This window comes from Ictalurus punctatus, chromosome 21 (assembly GCF_001660625.3).
Source record: "Ictalurus punctatus breed USDA103 chromosome 21, Coco_2.0, whole genome shotgun sequence".
In the NCBI taxonomy this organism is placed as follows: Eukaryota; Metazoa; Chordata; class Actinopteri; order Siluriformes; family Ictaluridae; genus Ictalurus; species Ictalurus punctatus.
Genome location: NC_030436.2, coordinates 8,490,344 through 8,504,070, shown reverse-complemented (window position 1 = coordinate 8,504,070; position 13,727 = coordinate 8,490,344). Strand labels below are relative to the sequence as shown.

General features: G+C 36.7%; 1 protein-coding gene across 3 annotated transcripts in view; it reads left to right on the top strand.

The window, feature by feature from the left end:
• arhgef10la (Rho guanine nucleotide exchange factor (GEF) 10-like a) overlaps positions 1–12,412 on the top strand; it is a 147,626-nt gene extending 135,214 nt beyond the window's left edge. For all 3 annotated transcript variants that reach the window (XM_053674184.1, XM_053674185.1, XM_053674183.1), the window contains 3 exons: positions 1,190–1,361; positions 9,732–9,854; positions 10,754–12,412. In XM_053674184.1, the coding sequence (XP_053530159.1) occupies positions 1,190–1,361; positions 9,732–9,854; positions 10,754–11,298 (840 nt within the window). In that variant the 3' untranslated portion in view covers positions 11,299–12,412. The remainder of the gene's footprint in view (positions 1–1,189; positions 1,362–9,731; positions 9,855–10,753) is intronic.
• The last annotated feature ends 1,315 nt before the right edge of the window (positions 12,413–13,727 follow it).

Genomic DNA, 13,727 nt, shown 5'->3' with positions numbered 1-13,727 from the left:
TCTATAAAGTACCATGTCCCAATTATGTCAGTTTGTTGATTCTCATTGGTCTCCAGGCCTCTCTGGCCTACTTATAACCCATTAGTATTTAAGGTTTGTGTAGTGACTCAACTAAGTGCTGGCTAAAAGTGAATTAATGGAGGAGGTAATATTAATGTTATATTTGTACAATAGACCTTTTTTTATTCACATCTTATTATTATTAATTATGTTACTTAGAGATTCAGGTTCTAGGTATAGCGTCAAGTGACAAAATGAATGTCAAGTGTGACCTTTTTACTTTTTTTTATTATTTTTTTTTTTATAGAATTATTACTTCTACTTACTTCTTTTATAGAATTTCACAACTATCAGCAGAACTAGAAGGTAATAATGAAAAAAAAAAAAAATATACCAGCATCAATGTTAGTATACATGTACCAGCAGGGCTAAGCTCCAACCTGTGTTTCAAAGATAAAAATATATCAATATAAGGTTTAATTTTTTGTCATACACATCAAATTATTTCATGTTAATGAATGTCTTAAAGCCGATTATTTTTGGGCTTTGCGATACGAAGCAATCAGTGGTTGTAAGAAAAATACACAGAACTGTATGAAAGGCGAGCCTGGGGCTGAATTCTTTCTAGCCCAGACTGTAGATTTCTACAGCCTATCAGTGATAGTCATGTGGAGGAACTAAAAGTAGATAGACTAAACACATACTGTCCAATCAAAGTAGAAATTACACAAAAGACCGAATCATAAGTTTTGTCATTTCTGGTTTGAATGAAAGGGTTACCCTTTACTGTTTAGCATGTTTGGTATTCAGGAGAATCACTAATTTATTTAACTCAAAAGAATTTGAGGAAACTAATTACCTCAAATTATTTTAAGTTGATAAATCAATTTGTTTAAGCCAAATAAACTTAAATACAACAAAAATTTAAGGCAAACTTTGCAATTTAAAATAAATTTTTATGTTTAAGTATATTTCGCTTAAAGAAATTGATTTATGAACTTTTACAGAGTGCGTAATAGTGTACCTGTAATAGTTTTCCCCACATCCGTCCTATTTCATCAGTTATGAGACTTTTACTCAAAGTAATTAATTTCTTATTGATTGATATTCGATTTTAGCTTCCTAATATCTAATATCACCACAAACCACCACTGATCTTTTTCTTCATTTTTCCTCCCTCACGTCTCAGAGGTTTGAGGTCCACCAGGATCCGACAGTGAGCGTCACTCACATGGTACGAGCCGGTGGAGGGGTGTGGATGGCGTTTTCGGAAGGTTCCTGCATTCGCTTGTTCCACATGGAAACCTTGGAACACCTACAAGAGATCAACATCTCCACACGCTCTTCATTCCACAGTTCAAGTAAGTACAGTACACAATTATAATAAATTATAATAAGTTGGAAAAAAAAAAATAACCATATGGAATTTCCCCGTTGTGCAAATTGAAACTAAAGGCAAAAAACAAACCCAGACTGAATGTTTGAGGCTACTGCAACTACTTCTGTTCAGCCTCAGACTTGATTTATTTTTATTTTTTTGGCTCTGTTTATTTTATTACAGTCTTAAAAATGTAAGAGGTGACTGGAGACTATATAATCCTCCATCTCAGAGCTCATATCTTCTGACCTGACAGCTTTTCCTGCATTATAAATATTCTAAAATTAGAAATTTGCTTTTATGCATCACAACAAAAGAATTATAATAAAACAGAAGGAATTATATATAGGGTTCACAGCTACAGTAGGTAAGGAGTGAAATACTCAGTGGTGTACCATTATGGTAAAATAGTCAAATAGCAACACAAAGTGTAGTTACTGTTACCACTGCAATGTCCTGAAGTGTTTTATTCCTTGCATACCACATCAATTTGCAGAGAAACTGCAAAGTACAAATTCCTCCATCCTCTTCACATTCAAGTCCCTGTGAACGAGTTGTCACTATAGAAATGATAGTGTATTAGAGCGAATGTGTTGATAGAAACCCGTGATTTTCCTTGCAACCTGAACGACCGAGATGCTGTAATAGGAAATTAATTAATACCTTCTGACCAATCAGAACAGAGAATTCAACAGCGCTGGTGTGTTAAGCAGTTTCAGAGGTTATACAGTTTTCTTGTCAGCTGGAACATCTGATCCCTGACAACAAAACTGTTCCTTATGGCATATGGGAGAAAGTCATTTTAAGCAAAGTCAAAAAGGCTTTAATCATGTAACAGCCTGCGATTGTCAGATAATCTCAGAGAAATGTGTTCCATTTGACGGTGTGATTCTCCGCTATCTTCTTCCTCAGATGAGGCCCTACTGAAAATCGCAACCTTTTTATTTTAGACGACGCGTCCATTTTATACAAAAAGGCATTGAAGTGAGTGCTTTTACTCCTTCCGCTGTCTTGATGATGGACAGTCTAGAGATATCTAACTTTCTCAAAGTATGCTCTGGTACACTGTAAAACCGGAAGTTAATTTATAAGTTAATTAATTTATAAGTTAATAATAAGTTAATTTAACTCAAAAAATTTGAGGAAACTTATTACCTCAAAATTTTTAAGTTGATAAATCAATTTGTTTAAGCCAAATATACTTAAATACAACAAATTTGAGTTAAATTTTTGTTATTTTTAAGCGTATTTGGCTTAAAGAAATTGATTTATCAACTGAAAAATTTTGAGGTAATTAGTTTCCTCCAATTTTATGAGTTAAATGAACTATCCGGTTTTACAGTGTATAAGAAGAATAAAACCCTTCAGGATGTGCTGTTATAGGAAAATAATCAATTTGCATTGTAGCAGTGACTTCGCTTCGCATCATTTTTTATTTACTTCATTGTGTTACACTGTTTTTAATTACATCACTTAGCCTATAAAATAGCTTACAGGATGATGGTTCTAAGACAGTTGCTTCTTGTACCAACATTATTACCCCCTAAAAATGCCAATTTGCATGTGGGACAACCTCCCTTCAAACGCATTTATTTTGTTACTGTACAGTCTATTACTGGCCAGTTACTGTAGAAATGAGTGAATTTGGGTATTGGTGAATCTTCCCCCAGTGGAAGATGTAGGTACTTCCACAAAGAAATTTGATCATGTCACCCCAATTTTAGCATCGCTCCATTTTACCATCGCTCCCGGTCCATTTTAGGATTCAGTTTAAAATTCTGTTGTTTGTCTTTAAAACTCTTAATGATCAAGCTCCTTCCTATCTCAAAGATACTTTTACACCACATTCATCCAACAGATTTCTAAGATCTTCTGATTTATGATCTTCTGGTTTCTTCTGTATGTCCCTCGATCCCGGTTATAAACTAAGGAGGATAGAGATTTTTCAGTTGCTGCGACTCATTTATGGAATCAGTTGCCTCTGGATATCCACCTTGCACCATCAATTACCATTTTTAAAAAGAAGCTTAAACATATCTTTTCTCCCAGGCGTTTTAATCATTTATTTATTTATTTATTTATTTATTTTTTACTATTGTCTATTGTCTGTCTTTATATGATTTTATTCTGTTTTCTATTTTGCTTTTCTTTACTCTGTTCAGCAATTTGGTCAGCTTCGCTGTGTTAAATATGCGTTATAAATAAAATTTACTTACTTATTTACTTACTTACTTACTCCGGAAAGATACAAACACTGTTTAAAAGTGCACTGATGTTTTTGACAGAAAAAGGATCCGTAGAACTATGGCTTTTCAGAATATCATGTGAATGTTTTTATACATTTGAGGTGAGCAACAACAAAAGTTGTGGTGGTCCATTTTGGCATCTCAATAGAGTAATGGTAAATACTCAGAAGGAAAACAAACCCAACATGCTACGTATCTGACTGTTATTCAAGGCAATTGACAGTGTCCATGCAGTCTAGCCATATACTTTTAGCTTCTGTTATTTTGCTGTCTTACGACAGATGCTATGAAGCAATTTTGAGCACATAACGTTATGAGAAAATGGATGTCCATCAACATCAGTGGTTGTAAAATTTCAACTTTTTTTTTATTTTTGTATTTCCTGCTTGGTAATGTTTGGTATATGTGATATTCTCCAGATTTTTTCTAAGATAAAATAGAAAAATAGAAAATATAATGGTTCTTTTTCCCCCCAAAGTCAATGATCGTATTGCACTACGATTCTAAATATTGTCATATAGAATCTCATATAGTAGTTTTGGTGCTCACTAATTACAACTGTGCCCAGTGGTAATACAAAGGGGGAAAAAAATGACATTGAAATGTTTGTTCTTGGTCTATCTAATGTAATGCTAAGTAGCCAAAAATCAGTTGGTTTTAAGTGCATAGTTTCTTGAATAATATTTTCCAGGTTCCCCTGGACAATAGAAAATGCCAAGGTTGTTGTTATTCTATTTTTATTTTCTAAATCAATGCCCATAGAAGGTAAGTACATTAGGTGAATTTTGTGTTTATATATTTAGCATTTTTCATGGGATATATGATCAATTGCTATATGATTTAAAGATATGTAATTGGGTTTATTTCATCAAGTGATGCACCGTTTGACTGGGTAGGTGCTTACTAGTCACATTTATGACCAATCATTCAATTAATAAAACAAAAAGAAAGGTATAAAATATGTTTCTTTTGGCTATCTGGTGAGTACAGTTCCTGCTTATTAGATTAAATGTTGTCATCCATTCTAATGCTATACAGCTAAAACCAGTGGGTTTAAGTGTGTAGGTTCATTATTAAGATTTTCTCATAAACAGTCATAAAAAATTGGTACAACAGTTACAAAAATACAAGCAGACAGGCGTATTGTAGTCTCAGAAACAGAGGAAAAAGATATTAAATATAGTGCCATTCACTGGGCAATGAAGTGTACAGAACCGGGCAGTGAAGACCTTCAAATCATAACAAACTGGTTTTCTGTTTAGAATAGAAAGTACTCTGACTGAATTTAAAAGTTGTATTTTTTGTTTTTGAGAACAAAAAAAGAGAACATTCTCTAACTGGAACGTAGTAGATGGTTGAGACGTAGATCTCCAAACCAGTAAAATACTCTGAAGGTCAATGATGTCAGCTTGATTTGTATATAACGTTAAAGATCCATTTGTTATAACTACTAAATAGAGCTGTTTTAGCCCAGGATCTCAATGCCTCTGCACATACGAGCCTTTGGGTCGTTGTCCACGCACAAAGCCTTTATTAAAACAGTTACTAGGAAGACTATTGTCTGAATGAGACACTTTTTTTTTTATCCCCTGGCTCTGCTGTACAAAACTTCTGAACAGTGATTCAGTCCTCTGCGTGAAAGTGTTTTTGGTGGTTTCGATTCTGCAGGCTGACTCTCTGAGGATGGTCAATGAATAAGGAGCTATCTTAAAACTCCAAAATGCATCGATGGAGTCATGGGGTTAGTGGCAGGAATTAATGAAAAGGAAAAGGCATGAAGGAAGGAAGGCACAATACTGGAGACAAAGCTCTCCATTCGCAAGGTTGCTATGGAAACCCTCTTGTCTTAACTCCAGCAGCCCTGGCACATTGGTAATATGCCAGTTTTGCCCCCTTGCATCTCTTTTGTGTGTGTGTGTGTGTGTGTGTGTGTGTGTGTGTGTGTGTGTGTGTGTGTGTGTGTGTCTTCTTTCCTTTGCACTGTGCCCAATTGTTCCTTTTGTTCATTCATCCTTTCTTCATGCCTTGTATTCATCTTCAATTCTTTTTTTCCCCACCTCGCTTTTTTCCCAGATGAAACAAACAGGCTTCCTTGCTGTGTTCTGTGTTTTCTGATACATAAAATATTTACCAGCCCACCCGGTGTGGTTTTTCACACTTCACTTTCAGTGGTAGAAGCTTGTTTGAGCATTGATTATGTAAGTGGAGCTGTAGAGAAGCACAGTTTGAAAGTAGTCTTAACGTACATGTGGCACGTTGTCATTTCAGCTGCTTTTACATTCTGACATTCTGCTATTTGGGCAAAGATTTATATGCAAGACCTGACCCATATCTGTTTCCCACTTATGTGGTTAATTCATTTTCGGTCATATAGAACTTATAATACTTAGGTTATGATATCTGTTGCTTCCTATATGACTTATTAAATTCTAGCCTACTCATGCACTGTTGTTTATAGGCTACAGTGAAGATTAGCAAAAGTAGGTAATGCCAGTCAGCCTGATGCAAATGTTTGCTAGCATTACAGCAACTAAAAGACATTCACTAGAAATAGCCCTGGGTAACATGCAAAACAAAGGACAGATTTGGCCCTTTCTGTGTGGAAAGTTGTTACAAACATCGAGATTCCAATATAAATCCAGTTAAACATGTAAGTTAGCTTAGACCAGACCAAAGCTAGCACTCGCCATCATCCATCTCCATCTCCAATCCATCCCTGGATACTATTGTTACTGTTGAATCTTCCATGGAGCTGTTGAGTACTTCAGGTGGACAGGAAGTGGATTTATCCTGCAGGAAACATATATTGTCAGAAAGGACAAGTCATAATGTTGTTTCCACTGGAGTTATTGTGTTCTTTTTGTGTCTTTGTGTATTATTACTTTTAAAGCACTGGAGCTATTACCCACTTTATCCTTACTGTGCCTCGGAATGACAAATATCCATGCCGACAGCTTGGTTTCCGTAGCTACCCTACAGGGAATTTTTTTAATGCTTGTATCTAGTAATGGATCGATTTGTTGTTGTGTTTTTTTTTTTTTTTTTTTTTTTTTTTTAACTCATCAATGTAGTTTCCAATATGGTTATCAAAGTGAGTAGCCTTGGTTTCTGGTTTTGTTTCACTTTGAAAAAGCATCCTTGTGCAAGTAGGTAAAGTTTGGGTGACCATAATCTGGATTTCCAAAAAGGGGACATGTTTCGTTTACCCATGTTTTAATTTTTTCCTACATTTTTTGAATGTCTATGGAATAAAATAAAATATTAGATGTCATGAGTGTGCCTTCTACCATTATTTATACATTTGAATGGCCATGGAATATGAAGCAATGCGATAACATGAAATTAAAAATTACATTATGTGGCCAATGGGATTGTTTCGACTCAGGACAGCTCTCATTTGCTGCTATTGTGAAGCAACTGTTTGACGGCGTACACAACAGCGCTTCACCTTCGCGTGCTCACTGAGAGTAGGCTAATGGTTGAGAGGCAGGAATTTGGCCAATAGTTGCTGCAAACCTTTTATAATCGACCAATCGTTGTGCAAGAAGGCGGGAATTACAGAGGGGGTTAAAGCAATGCAAATATGCGCACACACGATACAGTATTGGACCAAAAGTACATCATAATGAAACTAAAGCCGAATCTCTGACATTTTCTCAAATTTAGAAATCCTAAAGAGTCCAAAAAAGAGGACATGTCCGGGAAGAAGAGGACGTATGGTCACCCTAGTAAAGTTTTATGTTTAAGATGTTTTATCAGGTTACTTGTATTGTAGGAGGATGCTGTGGTTTGGCCTCTTGGTTTGTTTGCTTTGTCATCATTAATCATGAAATATGTCTAGATTGTTCTCACTTCATGTTGTCTGTTCATTAGGGCAACAATGTGCACTAGGCTTATGTCACAAAGTATCATTGGGTATCAATTGTTTGTATCAGAGCATTTTTATGAGTATGAGTAAATAAATATAGTATTGGATTGATATCTGATACCAGTACCAGTGTCAGTGCATCCCTAGTTCCTCCGGACTGCAGTGACTACCATCCATTATTCATGTGTGTTGTTTGAGCGCTAAATGATGACTTGGCCTAGCTTATCATTGCATAACAATAATGATCACTTCAGAATTTACAGGACATTTGGATATGAGTCAAATGACCAGCTCTCAAATGTTTTCGATTGTAGAACCTTATTTCAATGTGGTCCATACTGAATGAAAAATCAGAATTGGTTGACAATAGAACTGCAGACTTCATACACCCTGTATAAAACATCACATCTCACCAAAGCACAACTCTCTATTCAGACATCCTAATGCTGTTTACTTTTACTAGCTGGCTGTGTCCTATTTTAGCCAGCAGAAACATGGCTCTCGGCTTGTCACGGGCAATGATAATCACATGGACTGTGAAGGGGGGAAAAAAGGCAAAGGAGTAAACCAGACTTTGGCAACTAGCCAGAGAGCATAACTATCAGCAGGTCATCTGCCCCAACCTTTTCACATCAACATTCTGGAAAAACAAAGAACAAAAGAAATCTCAGAATGCTGTATGATGGCAAGAAAAAAAATGCGAGAACTTTCTGGATCAAAGTTTTCGCTAGATTCAATGAGACACTTGGAGGAGACGAGGCTGGTTACTTGGTCAGAATGCCATGTCTTCTTACTTGTGTTGAAATATGCACCGCACGAGTGAAGGAATGATCATAGTGCACCAATGCTAGAGTTAAATTGAACTTCAGTTGTTTCTTCTGTCCCTTGGGACTTTGAGGCTGGGGAACATCTTAATTCTCTTTGAATATGTGAGTCAGGAGACGAAAAAGACTTGTTGTTATTACAGATCAATGGCCTTCAAGTCCCACGAGGTCCTCCATAGTCTATGATGGTTGATGAATTAATTATTAGCACAACATCTGCAGTGGTTACCGAGGTTTCCACCCAAGTGTGACTTTAAATAGCTTCACATTATATGATCATTTTCTTCACTAAGCGTGTTAGTAGCTGTTTTCTTGCAGTAAAATAAATCAAGGTTTTAGATATTATCAAGATATCATACAGAATGCAAGGACAAAAATGCAAATCTACTTCATATTATGGTCCTTGTCTCTTCTAAAAACATGTATAGGGAGTATTCCATTGCAGTTTGACATGAAAAATTGAGTATTGTGCATACTCTTGAATGTGCGCACATTATGGAAATAGTACATGTTTTATCCTGACACAGGATTCCTAGTAGTCACACAAATTCTTAGAAAATACTTAGAAAGAACCTATTTAAGATGTATTTGTCTTTTCTTCTTTTGCTTTAATGTGAAAGTTTTTCCATATTCATTGGATTGGGTGGCTACCTTTAGTGAGATTTAGAGAGTCAAACGTCTTATAGTCCTCCAAGTCAGGATGAAGCACTCAGGTGCCTGCTATTATAGGAAAATAATTAACAACTGGGTGGTGTGATCCAAGCCAATGTGTCTCCTACAGAAAACATCAGCATGTCAGTGGTAGGTTTTTCTTTATTAAATAACATTTTTGATCTGTTTGTTGCTAGGCTTATATTACGTAGAGCATCCACCATACAAGTCCCTGTATAAGTTGGTACTATAATTTTTAAAAATTTTTTTTAATAAACCTGTGAGTTGCAATGGGGATGGAACTACAGTCAAAGCTGCTGGTATAGAAGATTAGTCATAATCAAGAATTCTACAACATGGAGCTATTAAAATGGAGCTATTTCAAGTATACTTTAGTAGACTGTAAATATACTACAGTATACACCTAACATTAAAGTATAAATGTTAATGTTTAAATAGTGTGTATATATATGCACCCATCTATTTATCCACCCACCCAGCTGAATGAGTGGGTGAAAGTATGGAGCAGAGAGAAACATTTCCTACCTGTATAAAGCACTGAAGCTGGCTGTGTTGGATTTAGTGTCTGTCTAAAGACACAAAAATCACTTTTTGTTCTCAATCAATATTTAACTTGAGAGGAAAACGTAACCCTATGAAAAAGACAGAAAAGATCTTGCAGTGGTGTTATCCCACAATCCTGTTTTGCACAAGATCAAGGTATCACCACTTTCTTTCAACAACCCTATATTTTTTTTCTTCAGGTAAGAAGAATGTGAGGGTCACCAGTCTGTTGATTTGCCAGGGCTTGTTGTGGGTAGGCACAGCCCAGGGCATCATCATCACTCTGCCTGTACCTAAGCTGGAAGGCATCCCTAAAATAACAGGTATGTAGGTGGCCATTGTTTGTGCAGAAGCTATTTTTGGGGCGTTTTCTTTACTTGGAGTTCTGGAATTGGTGGGTTCCTGTCCACATGTCTTTCAGAGTTTTGAGAATGGATATAGGACTACCTTAGAAATAGAAATGACTCAAAATAAATTCAGAAAAAAATATTTGCATTGACTAACTTTCCCAGCACAAGGGAAATTTCATCAAGATGACATTAATTAACACCTGGAAGACAGAGGGAGCATTAGACAGCCTATAAGTCATGATGCAGTACTCGAACATCCAGAAGTGGTGAAAAAAGTTCACAGAACAATATGAACTAGTCAAAACTACAATCAAACATTATAGATTATTTATCGAAAATTTTTTAGTTACCTAAGTGTTTAGGCAACATGGCAGGAAATGTATGAATTTATATGAAGAGACATGAAAGTTAGGGTTTAAGGCAAAGAGAACATTTGCACTGTTTCTTAACTCAGATTGTATGAAATTTGAATTCATGAGCTCAGGTGGTGCAAAAAGCCAAGCTTTTCTGGTTACCACAACAACTGGTCTATGTCCAAAACCACATGCTACTGAACTAATTATTATGTAAAAACAGTAACAGCTATAGTAATGTATGCTAGAGTACTGTTGGGATATATTTAGTATGGTAATGTATGGTTTTAGCCTAGCCTCAGTTTGATCTTGAGCTCGTGTCACTGTCAGTCTGGCGTTTCACATGTTCTCCCTGGCTCTGCATGAGTTTTCTCCTGGTGCTCTAGTTTCCACTCACCGCACGTTTGGTTATGTTAGCTTCTTGCTAACATTGTCAGAAGAATGTGAGAAACCCACCCAAAATTTGGAAAATCAAACAGATAGAATTTCTTTTGCTAACTTTATTAATATATGCTGCAGGTAAAGCGATGACCTCTTTAAACGCCCATTGTGGTCCTGTGGACTTTCTGGTGGCAATCAGCAGCACTTTATCCCCAGATCTTCTGAAGCGAGATTCGGTTGTGGAAGCTCCCGACTCGGCCTGTGGCTGGGAGGAGCGAACTGACTCCTCCTCCCAGGAGTCCCTGCAGCAGTCTAACAGTTCCTCATTCGGGGAAAGCAAGGGAAATCGGAGGAGTGTACTTCTTCAATACCGCATTCGCTCCACCATGGGCTTACCTGGGCGGCCACTGACCGCTCGATGTGACGAGTCCTCAGATTCATCGTTAGAGTCTTTAGAACACAGCCTCGAGGATGGCTCTATCTACGAACTCAGCGACGATCCAGACATGTGGGTCAGGGGTCGACCCTGTGAGAAGGACGGCCATAGGAGGGACAGGGTCATGTCTGCAGCCATTATCTCTGGAGGGAAGGGATTTAGAAGACTTAGAGAGGGTGCATCGGAGGGTACGGCAGAATTGACTGAGTGCTCCCTTATGGTTTGGCAACTGCCACTCACTGTATAAAATGTGATTGGTTCTTCAGGATGCAAAGATGTACAAATCTTGGCCATCCAGGAAACAATGTGTTTTAGTTTCTTTTGTGTTGAGGAAATGTATTGGTTTTGGTTTCTATGGTTTAGAGTCCATGCCACGGCAAACTGCGATCACACTGATGAAATGAAAGAAAAGCTTTTCATTAGTGACAGCTATAAATATTTAGTGATATTCAAACTTGCATTAAGGTTTGTAGTAATTCTGAAAAGCTTGATTCTGTTCAACAATTAACGCAGTAGTAATGAAGAAACAATTAGCCAATGAGAGGCCATAATGGGTGTTCCTTTATATGGATCTCATGGAAACAGCTCCTGTAAAGTGCTTTCAGGCCCTTCTTTGATTACAGCCATGCAACCAAGTAAGGCTTAGGGCTGTGATTGCATTTGTTGATGTTGAAATACAATGGAGTGGAGATTTACATTTATTTCAGACTTAAAGTCAGTGTTTAATTCTTTAAAAAAGCAATCCTCTTCTGCTTTTGATAAAAGAGCAGTGCTATTGTTGCTCAGTGTGGTACGTTTTCCACACGTCACCAATGAAAACCAATACAGTTGTGATTGCATTTTCTAATCTGGAATCAAAAGGAATTGTCTCCATTTTTTATTTTTTGACACAAGCTAGCACATTAAGTATGTGCTTTTCATTTGTCTGTTCCATATACCCCGAAGTCTTGCGGGTCTTTTTTTTTTTTTTTTTTTTTTTTTTTACAGTATTAATATGGATAATGGCATATGTGGGGGAAAAAACAATGGATAAATAGCTGACCTTCAAAGACAAAACTGCACATCACTAAATAAACGCTAACATTTGAAAAACCCACAGGGATGTACTGTACAGTCTATAACGTTGGTTTACAACAATAAATGTGAGTTCATGTTGAGTCATAACATCTAGACATCAACACAATGGCTGTGAGTGTATTTTGAGACAATGATGCATGCTATATTTCTCTATGTACCGCTTGTGTAGTTTCTCTTCTTGAGAGGGAACATCATCCTGAACTCAGGCAAGGCCAAGATGAGTCCTGAAGGTACAAGGATTCTTTGAGAGCCTTGTCATTTTAAAAGCATAAACTCTTCACAGGTCAGTACCACTACTCTGGGACTACAGTACTCAGTGATACACTGTATATACACTTGATATCTACAGTAGACAGCTTCTCCTCTCTACAGGGAACCTCAGATCATCCTTTTAGTGTCTGTGAATGCATTCAGCTCCAGCTTCATCGTGGGTCAGTGCTGCTCAAATACACAATATTTCCTCAAGGCCCGCAGTCAGGTCATCCCTGGTGGATCATTTTCTTTGGAATTTGCCATGCTGGAGCACTACTGAAAATTTATTTCACAGCATTTGATGAAATCCTATCAGCAAAAAGGGCAGCAGGCAAATTGAAAGGAGTTTCCATGTCTATATGGAGTCTTTCAGAGATTTCTCAGTCCCTCATTTCTGTAACTTGAACTCACTTTTCCTTGTGTGTCATTTCTTTGTCAGGTCAGCAGTAAAGGCATGAAGACCCTTAAGTCAAATTCAAATATGTCACACAGACCGTACTATGGAGGAAAGGTCAGTTGTAATAAAAAAACAAAAAACAAAACCCCAACATCCTGTTCAATAGACTCTTTCAACTGGGCGGTTTAAGAAAATTAGCATTTTTCCATGTGGGAATGAATTGAATTGTCTCCTTGAGTTACTTTTTGTACATCAAGCACATTTAACTGAAGGAAATTAGACAAAAGGAGTGATGTCTTCTTAATTTATTTGCCAAACACACATCAAAGATATTCTGATCTGTTCATTTTATACCACAGCGTTGTGGAATTCTCAAATCTGATTGGTCAGAAGGTGTTGATTGATTCTTCTATAGCAGCAGTTCTGACTACAGTGCTTGCTAAAATTCAAATCATCGGTTTATTTTAATTTTCCTATTCTAATATGGTAAAGTTTCTACAGTAACATGCACTTGTATGGTAGGTGCGCCACATAATTTAAGGTTAATAATAATAATAAAATGACAGAAAAATAAAAGCGTATATTCGTTGATATGGTGACGATTTCTGTAAGGAAACATTTATTTATCATTTATGAAAGGAGTCTCCAGTTTATATCCAGATAGAAAAAAATGGCTGTTGAAGGAATGACTGTTTATACCTGCTATAATACAAATATAACAGGAAATAACTTGGTTGGCCACCATTCTACATTAGATGTAACAATAAATGGATAAAAAAAATAACACTGCATTTATGAATAAATGAAAATTGTAATTGTTGGCAAATTGCTGTGGTGTAAGAGGAATAACACATTTGCTTATGTGCAGTTATTGGGGGAGGGGGACGGGGTCAGCCTCAGGGTGGTAACAGTAACTCTACTTAATCACACCTCCCTGTTGTTGATTATTT